General features: G+C 33.7%; 1 protein-coding gene across 1 annotated transcript; it reads right to left on the reverse strand.

Annotated features, from left to right (window-relative positions):
• Positions 1-2,391: 2,391 nt before the first annotated feature.
• LOC149171120 (serine carboxypeptidase-like) lies at positions 2,392-3,151 on the reverse strand. Its single transcript, XM_089425848.1, has 3 exons — positions 2,926-3,151; positions 2,628-2,761; positions 2,392-2,541 (listed from the first exon to the last, which is right to left on the reverse strand). The coding sequence occupies exons 1-3, from the start codon at positions 3,128-3,130 to the stop codon at positions 2,392-2,394; spliced, it is 489 nt and encodes a 162-aa protein (XP_089281974.1). The 5' UTR covers positions 3,131-3,151.
• Positions 3,152-15,196: the final 12,045 nt, after the last annotated feature.

Raw genomic sequence — 15,196 nt, forward strand, 5'->3', positions numbered from 1 at the left:
TGAAGATAAATATTGAAAGAAATTGGAGGAGTGTACACGGTGCATAAATTACTCACAAAACTATTCGTCTATTACATCTCAAAACCAAAATACAAGCCACATAAATAGTGCTCATGAGATCCAACAATTTCTAAACTAAGAGATTGTTGTTGAGAAAATATCTCAACAACACAATCCACTCAACAAGCCAATCTACATATTTACTAATGTAAACATTATTTCCAAGTCCCCATTTTAATGCTTACATTACATTATTACAAAGATTAATACAAAAAACACATTATAGTTCACAAATAGTCACATTTGTTTGACTATTCTTCATCAACACTCATATCCACTCTCGAATCTTGCAAACACTGCTATTTCTTCACCACCTCATCTTCGAGTTGTCACTTGAACTCCATTTAAAATATAAATGCCTCTGACTATCTTTGATGAACTTTGTATAATTGCCGCTTCTCAATCTCCTGAATGACAATCTTGATACTCTACCACCCTATGGACAAACTCCCATAAATCAAAATTCAATGAACTACACTTTTGATAGTTGTATAGTTGAGTTATATAAGTACTAGAAATATTTAGCATTCAATTATGCAACTGACCTTTCTATATACAAAGATCTCATAAATTAAACTGTAACTTTGAGATGCAACATATTGGATTGCTTCATTTCATAACCAACATAAATCCTAAATGCAACATATAGACAGGAGCCCCCATTATTTCGTATTCATGTGCAGCATAACCAATAAATTGTTCGAATTCTGCAACCACTACTACATGTAGGGGGGTTTTAAGACAATATTTGAGTCAATTTTCTTAACTTAAGACAAAAAGAAACTCAAATATTGTCTCTAAGCGGGTGTCTCAAAATATAATGTCTCAAAAATTTGTCTCTATAAAGACAATATAGAACACATATTATTATTGTCTCTATAAAGACAATTTGATTTGTCTCTCTAGAGACAATTTCATTTGCGTCTCTTTAGAGACAATTACATTTTTTTGTTTTTAGAGACAATTCCATAATTCAAACTATTTCTCTCTAGAGACAATATAAAAAATTATTTAAAAAAAATAAATGTCCATAATTCAAACTATTGTCTCTCTAGAGACAATATAAAAAATTATTAAAAAAAAATAAATGTCCATAATTCAAACTACTGTCTCTCTAGAGACAATATAAAAAATTATTTAAAAAAAAATGAATGTCCATAATTGAAAATATTGTCTCTCTAGAGACAATATAAAAAATTATTTAAAAAAAATAAAATAAAATCATTTTGAATGTCTGTTGGCCCGTATCATTCTCACCTGGAACAGATTCATAGGATAATAAGCAGGAATCTTCCACACAATACAGAGTTAACAAAATGTGCGTACACCTCCAGACACTTAGTATGCGCGTTAGTATTAGATAAAGATTCAATTCAGAGAGGGTGTTAGTAGCTGAGATCCAACATATAATTGATCAAGACACAATGTTCTGGTCGTAGCTGATCAACAATGCCTGCCTGTAATTGATGAAGAAATCTAAAATGTCTAGGAGTAGGATTTCTTTATAAGGGTAAAATCACTAAAGGCATGATGCTTTAAAAATTGTAAGGCTTACTTCAGGTCTGCTTCAGGGTAGCCTGTATGAAGGGTAAGTGTTTTGTTCCAACATGGATCCTTCCTCAAAGTGCATCGAGTAGTGTAGACAGTAGCAGCAGCAAGCATTGATGGACCGTAGATAGTCCATGCGCTTTATGGACATATCTTGCCATGCCAAGCACTTAATGTCCAAGAGGCTTATAGAGGGATAAGAGGCAAAAAGAGGAAACAGGCATATTCAAAAATAAAATAATAGAATGAACGAGAAGTGAAACACAGCCAAACCACATAGCCTCCAATTCAAATATAAGTAGACAATACTGGAATCCGTTGTATGATTGCAAACAACATAAATGTTTTCATGTCATTGTCAATAAAATTGAATGTAGGCTAAGAGCATCATGCTTTGAATTCCCCGAGACTCTCTCAACCAAATATTTTTGTTGAATTTACAATTTCTTTCATCCAATTTACAATTTCTTTCATCCATTAGGACATCAGAACATGCTGGAATAAGAACACAGGACATACTATTCATGTTCTTGAATATAACTTTAACGCCATGTATAATCATAATTCCACAAGGCTTGGTAAGAAATAAGAAGCACTATTTCTATACAGTTAAAAAGTGGCCATAAAATGATTTGACACAAGTTAGCAAGACTGATGGTCCCAATGCACAATTATTTTGCCAAATCAGAAAATACACATCTTTGGGGATGCACACTACTACAAATCTAGAAATATTTACATTAATCTAGCTGAAGAGAGCAATTCTCCTAATTAAGCAGATAACTAACTCTCGAAATTCTTCTCTGGCATCTCTGTCACTATCTTTAAAATTTGAGAATTGTCGTCAGTAATACTTCCTTGTGTCCAGCGTTTTAACATCTCCAAGGCTGCTTTTGGCTGATCCATTGGGACCATATGACCTGCATCATGAACCTGGTGCAGCAAAATAGAAGATTCCGTAAGGAAGAAATTATCTACTTGTACAACGAAATCAAAGATGATCATCGAGTGCCTTTTACCTTGAGAAAACTGAGTGGTCCATAACTGGTTATTAAACCTGCTTCCTTATCATCTACAAGGAAGGATTTTGTAGGTGCCTTCTTGAAATTCTCACTTCCAGACCAATCCATGGAATTCACCCATCTTGAATTGCCTGAAAGACACATAATTTGAACAATTAACTTTTCAATTTTGAAGATTAGACTGACAAGCCTAAAAAACACAACTGCAAATAAGTTAATAACAGACTTAACACCTAAATCATAAAGTCATTGTCCAAAACAAAAACAATATGTTATATGTATACATTATCATTACCTAACCAATTGCAAATGAGATCATATTCTCCTGCATAAACTAGCAACTTAACACCATACTCCAAGAGTGGTGGAATGCCAACTTCCATATTCCGCATCCAGTCAGTAAGCATAGCTTCATAAACCAAGGGGCTACAGGAGACAAATTTTTGGCTGCCAACCCCCAGGGCATCCCTAATGGAACCCTGGTTTAAGTAATTCTCCATATTTGAAAAATCATAGCACAGGCCACCATTACATTCCTTCTGAACATCATGGTACTGCAAAATATAAAACAAAATAATGAAAACTAATATCATAACATATACAAAACAACGATGACAAACTACATTTTAAGATACAAAATGCTGATAAAATAAACATAATGTTTGGTTGCCCAGTATTTAGAATTTAAGTCTTACATTGATATTCCCAGCTAATGCCATAATGGAATTGAAAATTGAGGTGCACACCAAGTATGATGCAAAGCATGTGACAATCCCTTTGGTACCTGGAAAGTTATCACACCGGCTATAATCAGAACCTACATTAAGAACCTTCGATAAAGGATTCAGCATAAGATCAGTCGTAACCAGTTACTTAAAACACTTCACAAATGGTAACTAAGGATCATAAAGCAAACAACATTTAGCCATCAAGCTTCTCGCAATTTAAAACATAGTAACAAGATTTCAATATGAACACATACAAATCTAGTTCAGTAAACAAAGTATACATCTCATAAATATGAAAATATGCATTTAGTTCCAAATTTTAATAGGATTTCAGCCCCATGAAAAAATGTTCCTTGAAATTTGATGACTAGTTTATATTTATAGGTGTCTATTTCTAAGATTTTTGGGTTTTTTTTATGGATTAAAGGCCTACAAGCATAAAATACATGAGATATATTATAAAAAACGATAAAAAGTTGACCATACTACAAAATGTTTGTAAAAACACACAATAAAAAAGAATGAACTAACTAGAGGAGGGAAAAGAATCACCTATGCACAATATTTTGAGATCCAGATAAGCCTTCACTACTATTATGGAAAATGCTTGCACAAGCAACTTAAAAAATACATTGAATATTTCAAAAACCACATCAACAAACAAACCTTCCATAGCGGATAAGTGTTGAAAGCCATTAACACAAATTTTATGGATTGTACTTGCTCATTATGTACTGAAGCAAACACAATTCAACCAAGAAGAATGCTAGATTTTCCATCTGAATAATAGATAGTACGACTTGTCAGTACAACAGGGTATTATTAGGAATACAATAAAGAAAAGTAATTTAAAACATGAATGCTAGATTTTATGAGGCATTTTCGAAAGTAGATTTGATCAATGCCACACAGGCTGCTTTCAACAATATAAAAAGTGGTGTCATTCAAAACTTTACCACTTTGTTGGAATCAGCTGCCTTTAGAAACCTGAGGAGGAATACATATGGCCAAGTGGGAACTGTAAGCTTGAAGTTCAGTTGCTTTAATATCGTAGACTCTTGCAAAGAGTTATTATCAATTGATCAGTAAATCTGAATGTTTGGAGACTATGTTGCAATCAATGACAAAGAATTATCAGTTAGAGCTAATTACCATGGCCACTATCTGTTCTGACGTGCATTCATTTGGGAAGATGCGGATGAAGTCATTGACCTGTAGCCAAGTATAAACTAGCTCTTATCAATATTTTGTTACCTATTATAATATAATTTTTGTGCTGATTCCAGCATAAAGCGTAATCTTCCATAGGAGTAGATATTGTTGGTGTATGTACTTTTATACAGCTAACAAAGTGTTCTTTTAATTAGATATAAACACATCCTTTCTTACAGATGTCAGCAAGTCATCCTACATGTGGAGGACAAACTTCTTCATATTTACTAGCTATAAACATTGCAGCGATAGCAAGTAATGGAAAATTCTTCCTTGCAATACTCTAAATAGGAAGGTATCTGTCAATGATGTTCACAGTGAGATACAACGTCTCTGGCATTAATTTGTAAATTTAGAAAAGTCCAAAAAGCATGTGAAGAATGTAAATTTGTAAATTTGTCAAAGAAATAATGAAATTACAATTAATTTAAATAAATATAAAAAAACCAAAACACAACTTTTTTGGGTGCCAGCACACTAAGATCCTGATTCCTTATTCATAAGATGGATACATTAAAAATTGAGAACTTAGATGCTTTACAACCTAAAAAATTAATGAAAATCGTACTTCCTGCTTAATAAATCTAAGGTTAAAAAGGATCTGTGTTGAATATCAATCCCAATTATCACTTGTGTTAGCTCTGTAGTTTTCCATCATTGGTTTCTCTGTAGTTTTCCATCATTCAGGTGAACCCAATGATTTTGTTAGTGTATAGGCTTTAAGCGAAACCATAATTTTCCATCTTTGGAAGAATCTATAATTTTATTTAGACCACAGGGAAGAAACAACCAAAGCCATAGAGATCAGAGATCTGAATCCATCAAATTGATTTCAGTAGCTTAGATTCATCTTGATTCTTAACCAATAAAAAAATTATGCAAAGTTCATTTTTGTTTGAAGGTGCAAGCACTTCAAATTTGCAACTTGAGGTTTTTCATCATCTTGAGACGTGATAGATTAGACATTGTTAAAATGGATCTATGTTAATTTTTTTTTTCTTCGAACACAGCATTACACATCCCCAAACCACCTGGACTATACAATGTACTACTCTAGACAATAAAATCAACACTGTTGAAAATATATCCTACTCAGAAGTTAAAGAGAGATGCCTAAATAGTTTGCCAAGATAGCAATTTTGCAATAAAATAAATGTCAGATTACAAATCCATTATGAGTAATTTTTAGAGGTGTAGATAGTCTTCATGTCTAGTCAACAGAGATATGCTAGCCCTCTTGCTTACAACAGTCAGGGGGCTAATGTACAGATATCCTAAGTCTCCCGCTTACAGTAGGAAAGGGACTTACACATACATATGCTAGCCCTCTTCCTCATTGTAGGGCTTATGTACAATTTCTTTTCTAACCTTTTTTCCTCAGTAACATACAACAAAACATGCCAGAAGAAACTTTGAATAAACTGTCCAATGGAATTTTTCTAAATGCTGTAAAGAACCAAAATTTTGCAAATATTCGAAAATGTTTACAAGTATTTATAGGCACACTCCCATACCTCAATTTTTTTGGTTTCAGCTTCAGCTTTAGCAGTCTAGAGATTTATCCAAGCTTCAATTCTTGCTTCTTCTCGCTAATATCTGAAATTTACAGACAACTTGAATGCTCAGACATTTTATTGCAAAATTATATATAACAAATGCTAGTAATCTCTTAAAAGGCCATTTCATACTATTGTAAGCTAATTTTGATCATGAGTTTGTGGCAAAATAAATTGAAATAATTTGAAATTGTTTAAAGCAAATTGTGACTTATGTTAGAGATTTGCATCAAATGAGCTTCTTCTGGACTAACGGAGTTTCTCATCCTAGAACCATTTTACACAGACTGAAACTACAAATCAAGAAAGGTTTAGCTTCAATTATGTATTTTGTGGAAAAATAAATTGAAGTAATTTGAAATTTTTAAGGCAGGATGTGATCTACATTATAGTATGTCAAAACTTAGCTTCTTCTGAATCAACTGAGTTTTTAGAGCCATTTTACAGAGAATGAAATTATAGATCACAAAAGTTCTGGCCGAATAATTTAAGGCAAGGTTATATAAATTTCCTATAATTAGGAGCTACTGTAAGGAATCACTGGTTTTCGATGAATATAAGGAGAATCAATAACCAATGGCCCTTATTCTTCTAGTCCATCCAAAAATTTCCCTGATAAAGGTTATGTACTTGAACGCAAACACGATGTTAAATATGTGCATGCTCGGTTTCTATCTGAAGTTTCAACTAACTGTGCATTCTCAAAAGTTTAATCTCCGAAGTGGTATAAAAGCAAGTACTAGTAAACTTTTTGATCAGAGCTATTTGTCTAAAATTCAAATTCGAGATACTTGTCTAAAATTGAAACACAATCTTTGAACTTTGGGCTATGCATCCTCAAAATATATTCTATCCAATTTGAAATGAGGTGACTCGTATCAATGAAGCCTTTTCCATTGTGGTTCAGTTCAATTTTCTATTACCCTATTCTATCACATTATGGATCTCCACTTGTTAGGCTATGGTCTCATGTTGTGGCTTCCATCTATTGATGTATTAAACTAGGAAAACTATTACCCACAACTGCTGAACTGCTACGAAAAATGGTCCTAAACAACAGGGGATGACTGCTTTTAGCACAAGGTTCCACTAAGTCCCACAACTTCTTTGCTTCTCCTTCAAATAGGGATACGGCACTGTGATTTAGCAGGTTTTCCATATTAATGTGAACGTTTGCAAATAGGGATGCAGCACTATGATTTAGTACGTTTGCATTTAAGAAGGCATCATAAAGACAACGATCAGAAGCCAAGGAACCTAGAAAAAACATGAACACCACCAAATAATTTTAGTACTGAAGTGAGGGAGAGACTATCACATCAATCCAGAGACCTATTGGCAAATCTCTTGGTTGGCGTAGTATTCCATGAACCCCACCCTTGGCAAAGCAGCATACCATTAGCTTATTGCCAATTGGTCTCTGCACACTATCTATATAGTCCTACATCTATCTGAGAAATACCCCACAAGAAACCAGTTTCTTTCTCACTTGCATGAAATGAATAACAAAACGAGAATAACTGGATTAAAACATAGTATGCAGAAGTAACCACAGGATTAAGTTGGCTAGGTCTTTCTAATCCCCCTTCTTGTGCACTTGAGTCGATGTTATCACTAATACAAATGACAGCGTCATTGCTGGTGGTGCAACTGTCATCATTGGGTAAGTTGGCAAGGCATAAAAAAGAAACATAGCCATGACATGGATTTGAATACTTCTCATGAACATATCTCAACTCATTTCTTCCTGCACTTAAGTGGAAGTCAACCATGAAGTTTGCACATTCCCTGGAACAAGTAAATCAAATGTTATTCCTTAACAACGCACAGGGTTAACTAAATGTGCACACACCCCAGACAGTTTGATGTGCACATTTGTCAATCTTTCCCATATGTAGAATTATATACAATTTCAGACAAGTTTCCAGTAAATTAGTGTTGTAGTAGGTCCACTAGGTTTTGGATATATAATCTATAGATTGCGTAATTCATGGAAATTCCTAAGATATTTAGGAGTAAGTATCCTTTGGAAGGTTAAACTCATTAAAAGCATGGTGCCTTGAGAACTAGAAGACTTACTTGAGATCTTTTGAGTAGCCTGTGTGATAAAGATGTGGTAGCTGAATAGATGCGGTGGATCTAGATTGGGGCACTCTACATATTTTAATCCCTTCTCTATTGACATTACAAGTTTATACTTGTGCGATTTTCCTCACCTGTCCAGTGTTATTGGCCACAATATTCTTGGCATGATTTATGTCTTCCTTTGAGTGCTACAGGGCCAAAATAGTGGAAATTGAGGCACCTCTTAACCAATATTACAGGCCTGTATCTTTTGAGACCTAATGATTCAACACCAGAAACTATTCCATAGTAAACCTGCTTTCACAATCCTCAATCCAGAACTAGTGTGATTTACACATGAATTGGAGTTTAGCTACAATGTGCTCAAAGCAGTTTCTTTTTGGCATCATATTTATCCAGATTCTAATCTATCGCCAGGAAATTCATCCAAATTGTTGACTATCACCCAAAGAATCAGCGATGTGAATCAAAACAATCAAGAGATTGTCGTGGAGTTAGCTTCCTCAATAGTAATAGCACCATAATCTTTTCTTCATGAAAGGTGTGTGTAAGCTTCCGCAAATAATAATGTAGCGACTATGAATGTAAGAATTCTCGCATTTAGGGTTCAGAATCTGAAGCTAGATAAGGTTTCATATTAACATGAACAATAGCAGGTAAAGGATATGCCATTGTTTTTCCAGAGCCTGTATCAACAATACTAAACAAATTTCGTTCTTTGAAAGCCATGGGCTGCAAATACTGTTCCATTGTAAGGATATCAACACCCACAGCACATGTGTCGTTCATTGTTTGCTTTATCTCTTTATCAGATTCTTCAAGACCCAACATTATGGAAGATTTGGTCACCATTTCTCCCTTGAATCCCTTCACATGCTTCAATATAAGTAAGCTTTGGTCATACCCTCATCAACATATCTACATTGATTAATTTGAGCAACAATGGCCCTCCAACCTTACGGTTATCAACATCTTGATGTCGGATTAGCTAAACACTTGCACACCTTTTAGGATCACGATGAATAAGTTGGGCTATTTCTGGTTGACCACATGGATTTACAACTTCCTGTCCTCCTTGAGTTGTAACAGCTGTATGTTGAAACAACAAGCTATTAGCGGAGGGGAGTACTGGCTGTAAGTGGTTTTTATGAAGGGGCCTCTGCTGTTTACCATGTGTTGTTTACTAAATACTAATCAGTATAGATAGGTGTCCATGAGGTATGTATAATAATTTTCTTTTAAAGGATCCATCATAAGATGTAGTAGGGTTGAATTTATGGGTTTATATTTTAAGAAATACCTTAGTATTTAGAAACCTTAATATTAAGTATTTGTTCCATATGATTTGATTTCTCGGGCATGGGATAAACTCTAGAATGACATAAAGGGAAAAGAGTATGATCTAAGGTTTGAATTTAAGAAACCCTAAAAAGGCCTCTTGATTACATAAAAACCCTAGAAAAGTAACTTGACATCATGTTTTGGAATAATATATTGCTTGGGTTACTTGTTAAAATAGTATTGTATTTCCAAGAAGAAAAAAATGGATGGGGTGATCCATTTGAAGGCATGACGTAGCTCTTCGTAACACCTCATAAATCATGGAGTCATTGTGCAAAAACTTTATTAAATATATGCCCTAGATTTCTCAACAAATACCATAATCAAACTCACACAAATAAATGGTTGAATATTACATTTTGCATAACATTAGATGTATATGGGGGCATTAATGATCCCTGCATGCCAACATTGGTTGTATTGAGGGGCATAAATGAATCCTGCATGCCAACAAAATGCACGCTTAGTAAAAACACAAATATTAATAAATATATATAGTGAAATAAGTTAACTAAATGCACAAAAATATTGATCAAGTTTTACCACTATCATTACCTTAGATGTATTATAAGGTGTTATAGGGGTTGGAATGACTTTAGCGATTGCCTGCATTCCACAAACATAAATTAGATAAGGAATATAAGATAATTGAACATATAAAAGACAATATTCAAGCTTACCTCATGCATCATCATAGCAGCGTCCTGCCCTCATGCATTTGTTAACATTTCCATAAAAGTAGTGAATATCATTGAATCCCCCATAGTAGCATCAGTAACACCCATGAGTACATTCTTAAGAAAACACATAATAACATAAAAATAAGAATGGGGGATTCAATGATATTCACTACTTTTATGGAAATATCATTATAATATTTCCATAAACGTAGTGAATATCATTGAATCCCCCATTCTTATTTTTATGTTATTATGCTATTATGTGTTTTATTCCTATCTGTGTCTTGAATCCTGTGTCTATTAGGTCCAATGAGAATATTTTCCTTGTAGTTGATTAGGTAAATAATTCACTCAGACAAAATCCATTTCGTGGCAGCCAAGAAGAAGTCTTAGTTTCGAATTAAGAAACAGGTAAAAATAAGAAAACCTTAATCAAAAAACCGATAAGAAAATAGAATCGGTAACACCAAATATATATGTCTTTCAAGTAAAACCTTAAACATTCAAATTACTTGATGTTCATTACAATTAAAAACGCAATACTTAACTTGTAAAGAAAAATTATATTGTAGTGAATCCTTATAACCATCTTAAAGTAAACATAGTGATCGAAAAATGTCATCCTCACATGTAAAACATTAAACATTCAAATTACTTAATGTTCATTACAATTAAAAACTCATATGTCTAACTTGTAAAGAAAAATTATATTGTAGTGAATCCTTAAAACTATCTTAAAGTATACATAGTGATCATAAAATGTCATTCTCAGATGAAATCTCCTCATCTGATGGCATATATACCCCATCATTAATAGACCCTAAATCCACAAATAAATTAATACCATCATTTTCATAGTCTTCATCACCTTCAACTACAGGTAAATTAAAATCAATGAATTCATCATCTTCATGGATTTGATGCCCATGTGGTTGCTCATGTCCTTCAAAAACTTCAATAAACTCGTCTTGGTCTTCATCTTGGTGATATGCATCATTGACAATAAATTCTTCATCATCTCCATCTTGGCCATCTATGTCTTCAAGGGGAACTTCTGCATCTTCAAGTAAATCATGGTCCTCTACATCTTGAACAAATGTTACTCTTCGTCCTCTTGGATCATAATCAATCACAAATGACCAACCAAGTTGTTCTAAATTTGGAATGAGAAAATTTTGGTCAAATTGACTTGGAAACACATAAGGTTCAGAAGTGGCTTCAAACCTAGATGTATTGATCATGTGGAATCCATTATCATGGAGCAAGATAGTTTTTTCTTCTCCCACTTCAATAAGCTTGTACCATTCAACACGAAAAATAACTTTCTTGAAAGACATAAAATCAAGCTCAATAATGTCCTCCAACACTCCATAGTAGCGAAGTATTCTTGTGATTGGTTGTCTATCATTTGCACGTGAACGACATTCCACCTCAAATGATGCTGAAACTCCACAATCATAAGTTTTTCTCTTTTCATCAACTTTTTGATGCGAAAATGATGACCAAAATTCCACATTCCTTTGTAATATCTTACCTAAATTCATATAAATATCAACTAATTAGATTCAAGGATATGAAATCTAACAAAACATTTATTAAATATATGCAATATATTAATATTTATCACCTCCCCATTTATGGATCCTTTAATGAAATTCAATTGTTGTTGTGTTACTCTATTATTCCCTTTTGTTGCCTCATGTTCAATATTGGCATTTAGCCAATTCCACGAGCATCTCTTTGGCCACTTTCTTTTATGGCTTGCAGGCAATGCTCGAGTAGTGTTTTGACCATGTCTATTATATATATTGGCCCATGCATTTTCATCTTCTAATTTCTTTTTTTCAGCGTACTTCTCCATCCATTCCAACATAAAGTCAGAATTGTATGCAACATACAAATGTAATGCCTCCCACTCCTTCGCATCTACAATGAATTTTTTTTTTGTTCAATGAATTAATAATTATTTAAAGCCATGTAATATAAAACTTAAGATACAAATAACTCCTAACATTTTTTTATACCTTTTATCCTATTTGAAGTCCCTTCTCCCTCTAATTTTTCTCCTTCAAATGATTGAGATTGGTTATAATTCCATAATCGCGGAGCTTCAAGATGCAATTGAGGTAAGTACTCACTCAAATGAACCATGGCCTGGAAAACCATGTACCCCTCAACTATGGACCCTTCTGGTCGAGCCTTTTGCCTCACAAATTGTTTCAAGACCTTCATATATCTCTCCACGAGCCACATTGTTCGAATATGAATAGGACCACACTGTTCAATATCTTCTACTAGGTGTACAAGGTAGTGCTCTTGAGAATTAAAGAAGCTTGGAGGGAAGCACATTTGAATATCACACATCAAAAGTGAAACATTCCTCTTCCAATACTTCAAGTCATCCTGATGTATCTCTTTAGATGAGACCCACCTACAAGTATTACAATAAAGACTTGTTATTTCTTGTAAACCAAAAGTAGAAACTCATATAAAGGCATAATCAATGTTTCACTTCAAATGATAAGAGTAATGGAAGAGTATGCATGATGGATTGAAAAATACCTCAGATATTTACATAATTTGTAAATAGTCAAAGTGACAGTGTGGTCAAAAGTACTTGGTATTGCTGCAGGCAACACATACTGCATGACCATTAACAAATAACCATGTTCAAATATGCATGAACTAATTTCATCATTATACTAGCATGTCTATTAACAAATAACTATGTTCAAATATGCATGAACTGATATTATCACTAGGATATACAATTTTATAATTAAGTTTCCAACAAATATAACATGTGACAACGTTACCTTTATCCAATTGTGCCAATCATGTGTTTTTAGGCCTGAGAACTCTGATCCATCTCTTGTGAATAATTTTTTTAATTTCGCACCAAATCCAGAAGGAAATCTTATGCTTTTCATAGTAGAAATTATGTTTTCTTTCTCATTTGATGTAAATGTCCATGGAGCATGAACATATGAGTTGTCTTCGTGCAACCACATGTGCGGCATGATATTGGCAACTCGAAGGTCCTTTCTTAACTTTATTTGTGCTTCAATGTTATTTCCATTTAGATGTTTCCACAAGCACTTTGCCACATTTTTCCCGATGTGCATAGTATCAAATAGGTGGGCTATTGGCAAGCTCTCATAATATTCTAATTTGTAGAAAATAGAGAGTCTTTTCATTCCTAGGGGAAACCCTGTCCCTTCTTTTTTGTCATACATCACTTTCCACCTAGCAGGGTTCATCTTTATTGGCTTCCTCATTTCCACTTCCTTTCCATTGAACATATGTTTATCACGCACTCGATAGCGATGATTTTTTGGTAAGAATTGTCGATACTCATCATAGACAGTTTTATTGAGATCCCTTGACTGCCTATGCAACAATTTTGGCCCACATGATGGACAACCATGTTTCCCCTTTGTTTGTAGTCCTAAAATAAGATTGGAACCCATATTTAGTAAATGCTAAAATGAACATAATAATTATAAATGTAATTTATATTATATTACCACAACAAATAGAGAGCCTCGGGGCATCATGAATTGTCCAGATAAGAATCGCATGAAATAGGAAGTTTCTATCATTGATAGGTCTTGATACATCAAACATATTTACACCATCCCATAATTCACGAAGCTCATCAATGAGGGGCTCCATGTATACATCCATATCCTTTACCTGATATTTCCCTAAGTGAACAAAGAGTTATTTATTAGGATTAACTGAATTGAAATATTTTTATATAATCTTCAAGAAAACATTGCATTCACATGTTCTAGTACCTGGTATGATAAGAGTTAACATTGCATGTTCCTTTTTCATTGCCATCCAAGGGGGGAGATTGTTGTTTATAATTAACACTGGCCAAACAGAATATGTTGTTCTAAGATCTCCAAAAGGATTTACGCCATCCATTGCTAGAGAAATTCTTGCATTCCTTGGCTCATTTTTGAAATGTGGCCATTTTACCTCAATATCTTTCCAACATTTACTATCCGCAACCATACGCATGACACCATCTTGGCTCCTCCCTTGTGCATGATGATCCATATATTTTGCCAACTCCTTGCATTTGAACATTCTCTCAAACCTTGGCTTTAGTGGAATGTGTCGTAATACTTTATAAGGAACCTTCTTGGATAATTGATCTTGACGATACCTATTTGTGTGACACTTTGGGCATTGTTGTAAATTTGCATTATTTCCATAGTACAATATATGGTCATTTGGACATGCATCATATGTCTTGTACTCCATTCCAATGTCTTTCATTATTGAAGATACTTCTCTATGAGAATGAGGCAACTTATTGTCCTTTGGAAGTATTTTGTTTGCCAAAAGTCTGCATAGTGCAACAAATGATTTTTATAAGTATACACAATATTCAAAACTTTTAAGACATCTAGAGAATTAATTTATAGGAATATCAATCCAACCTTAATATATCAGTAAAGCATGTGTTTGTCAGTCCATGTGTAACCTTCAAGTTCAACAACAACATAAGTGTCGCCAATATAGAAGATTCAGCATTTGCATAAAGAGGTGTCCTAGCCAAATGAGCTAGGGGTGAATCAACAACTTCTTCAAAAGATGTGTAGAAGTCTTGGATAAATTCATTGACACCAGCCTCATTTATCTGCGAAGTGGCTTCTTCCATAAATGTGTCTTGTCCTTCATCTTGAGAGTCGCTATTATCAATATCATCCATTGGTTCTTCACGAATATTGGGAACTAGAAGTGGCTTTTCATAAATAAAAAAATCAAATGAAATGATCAATAATAATGTATTAAATAATGTGCATATTTATTTATTATAAGAATAACAATTTGTTACTTATAATGTACCTCTTCTATATAAACTCCATGTTCCAATCTATGGATACCAACAAGCCTTCGCTTCTTTAGTTTCCTATTTTGGCACATTTTGCAACTGCAATATATCATTT

The sequence above is a fragment of the Pinus tabuliformis genome, chromosome 4_2, assembly GCF_031772625.1.
Source record: "Pinus tabuliformis cultivar Carrire ecotype Pingquan chromosome 4_2, CPIR1, whole genome shotgun sequence".
Lineage (NCBI taxonomy): Eukaryota > Viridiplantae > Streptophyta > Pinopsida > Pinales > Pinaceae > Pinus > Pinus tabuliformis.